General features: G+C 40.5%; 1 protein-coding gene across 1 annotated transcript in view; it reads right to left on the bottom strand.

The window, feature by feature from the left end:
• Positions 1–3,379, bottom strand: part of TRAPPC8 (trafficking protein particle complex 8) — a 75,269-nt gene that overhangs the window by 39,246 nt on the left and 32,644 nt on the right. Inside the window, exon 12 of the mRNA XM_025192835.1 lies at positions 3,257–3,379. This exon is cut by the window's right edge and continues 9 nt beyond it. Coding sequence (XP_025048620.1) covers positions 3,257–3,379 — 123 coding nt within the window. The remainder of the gene's footprint in view (positions 1–3,256) is intronic.

Here is a 3,379-nt window from a genome sequence, read left to right as displayed (position 1 = left end):
AGGAATGAGGAGGTGGAAGTAATCATACATCTGGAGGCTGTTTAAGAAGAAAACTTCTAGTCTAAAGTTAATAAGACCATGATAAACACCCCCATCATAATGCTTACAGGAGCCAAAATATACGGTATAAAAGGAAGAAGTTGAAGCCTTCTGTAACATGCACTTCCATTTTCATTGCCGTTTTTATGATCTATTACAAACAATTTAATGCTCTTAAAAGAGATAAGGAATTACTACTAGTTAGGGGTATTAATTAGACAGCAGGCCTGGTCCCCTTACCTGCCTCTGTGCTGGTTAGAGAAGTGGCAGGGATGACAGATGGCAAGAGGGACAGGGATTAGGTTGCTCTGTACCCTCACTGTAGCAGTGCACAGGATGAATTTAAGATGACCCTCCAATAAACAGATTTATTTTCCATGTACAAAACAGTTATTGAAGGGTTGCCTTTAAATTCAAAGTAGTACTGGATCTGGGTGAATAAGGTACATTAAAACAGTACAGAAATAACAGTATTGTATCAATACCTTAATTCCCTACAAACATGAGGTGGAAAAACTATCAAGCATTTGAGGGCAGACTTCCTGTCTGATGTAAAATTGAAAAAAAGTAGAAGGAATATTTTAAGTCTTCATGTAAGAGGCTTGAGCAGCCTTTTTGGTTTTTTAACCCCTACCATGTTCAAGGCTACTTTCTCTTTGTCTGCTATAGACCATGTAAGAGCTGAGGTTCAGATTCTAAAACGTTCAACAGTTAGCCACTTCCAAAGTAGAGCAAAATCCTGAAATTGAAGCCTAGAAAACAGCTTTTAAAAGATTAATTCCTTCTCTGGCTTGTAATTGTCATATTGAATGAAATACTTTGAATGTTTGTAAAGATCGCCCATTAGCCAGTTTCAGGAAGAAGATAGGATCTATCTCCTTATCTAGCTCATTGTTTTGGAGCTAGTGCGAAATGTCCTGACTTCGCCTAAAACCTTAATCTAAATTGTACCTTTAGAAGTTTTTTACAAAGAAAGTAAATGTCCTAAATTCCGAGAAATCAAAGCCTGGGGCCTTTTAACCAGACTGGTAAAAAGAAAAGAGTATTTACAGTGATATGGAAGTCTCCCCAAGAATAATTTAAAAATGCTCAACAAAGGTAATTTCTGTTGAGTAAGATCCGAGCCCAAATTTGGGAGTTATGATGAATTGAGTAGGAGGAGCCCGATGACGGCAGCTCACTCAATAAAAACCTGTAACTTACTGTCCCAATTTGGAGGTGACTTCACTTGCAGAACAACGAAGGAAGAATCGCAAGTATAAGTTCAGATTAGATTGATCGCCTAATCAAGCCTCTCCGTGAACACGGATCTCTTAGTTCACGCTGAAGCCGCGGAGCGCCCGAAAGGGACTGAAGGAAGGGGACGTAGTCCTATCACTGGTGAGCCCAGCTCATTGAATCGTATTGCTGAGGCCAGCCTATTGAACCGTACTACTGAGGCCAACCCATTAAATCGTACTATTGAGGAATGAAACCATATTTTGGTATTTGGCTTCTCGGAATTCTAGGATTGTAAGTATATTATGAAAAATAACAGTATTGATTCAAATTTAACTTTTAGTTGTAATTGTAGTTGTTTTTGTAACACTAATTCTTATAGCATTGTTTGGGAAGGAAGTGCATTTGGAGCATTGTTTCTGATATATGTAATTATTGTGTTTTTAATGTTTGTGGTGTTTCTTAAAGCTAAGCAGTGTTATATACGTAGCAAAGAGTTTTAAAATAAAATTGTGTTGTATAAATTAAGTGTGTAATCATTGTGAAATCGTGCAATCAGCTAACTACTCCCCCAGCCAGTGCATCAAAACGAATCAGTAAATTGTGTGGGATTTTCTCTATTCCATAACCCACTAGAGACAGTAATTAAGATGGAAATTTCAGTGAGCCATACTGTAAAGTACTGACGTGTAGTAAAAAAGCAGTATGACCACAAATTCTCAACAACTATTTAAACCCTCCAAACACTGCAACTGGGGGAAACTTAGCTCTTTAACAAGGAGTTCCACCAGCCTTAATAAGGCTCTCCAATAGTCTGAAAACAGCCTACTGCAAAATAGAGACCAACATAAATCAAGTTTCATGAAGCTTAATTCATAACATTAAACTCAAGGCTGAGTCTATTTATAGGAAAAACAAATGCATTTGCAATGAAAGTTACCACAAAACAGAAAAAAACCCTCTGGAAGTACAAAGTTATATGTAATATTAATAGCCAAGTCACATGAGGAGGAACTGTCTAGTGGTTAAAAGCATAGGACAGAGTCTGGTTCTCTGGATTCTATTCCCAGCTCTTTTAAAAATGTTGCACAAAAAATTCAGGCACAGTAAACTGCTCCCAAGCACACATCTGAATGTGCACCTGGTTGGAAGCAAATTTGCTCCCAACAGGAGCAGTTCAGTCCAAGGCTGCTCCTGCCATGCTCTGCCCCTGTCAGGCAGCCAGGGGGAACTACAGACTCCCCCAGGTGCCAGCCTTGGGCTGGCACGGGACACGGGTCAGACCTGGGCTCCAGGGGCCAGGGAGAGCTGTACCGGCTCCAAGGATCCCTCCCAGCCGCACGCAGTTCAGGGCCGTCCTCAATCTCCACGTGGCTGGGAGGGAGCTGCCCTGGAGTTGGGACATCTTCCCCCATGCCCTGTAGAGATTGGGGCTTAGCCAGACAGCAATAATGACCGCCTGCTGCCTAGGCTGTCCGGGAACAATTTGTTCCTAGTCAGGGTCTATATGTATGCTTCGGTGCATTAATGCGTCATTTTTCTAGTACCTGTATATATTGGTATTAGCAAATGGTGCTTTAGATTATATTTAATGAACCATAATTGACACACACATGTAGATGGTGATGCTTTACTGCACATCAGTCTAATGCACAGTAAAGCATCTCATGTAGACACACTCAGCAAGTCACCAATATCTGCCTCAGTCATCCACCTCTTTCTGAGAAATAGGAATGGTATCTCCCTGTCTAACAGAAGGAATAGCGAGCTTAATGCATTAACGTCTATGCAATTTAAAATGTGAAGTAAATCAACAACAGCATAATTTCAGGTATGATGTAGAAGTGTCAGGTAGAGCACATTAGCATTCAAGAAGGACAATGAGATCAATATTATGAGACTCTGTCCTGACATTAAGCTACACAACAAGTTATTCCATAACACTTACAGATCACAAGGGGTGTAGAGGGGGAGGGTGTTCTAAACATGAACCACTTACCTGCCCAGCTTTACTAAATCGATGTCCAGCCAATATCATATGAAAGGCAAACTTCCTAACCATGGGACTTTTCATGTTTATAAAGCAGTGTGCCGCCTGCTCCAACAGAAGTGCACTGCGAAG

This window comes from Alligator sinensis, unplaced genomic scaffold, assembly GCF_000455745.1.
Source record: "Alligator sinensis unplaced genomic scaffold, ASM45574v1 scaffold548_1, whole genome shotgun sequence".
Lineage (NCBI taxonomy): Eukaryota > Metazoa > Chordata > Crocodylia > Alligatoridae > Alligator > Alligator sinensis.
Note: the sequence above shows the minus strand (reverse complement) of the source record. Positions and strands in the feature narration are given on the sequence as shown.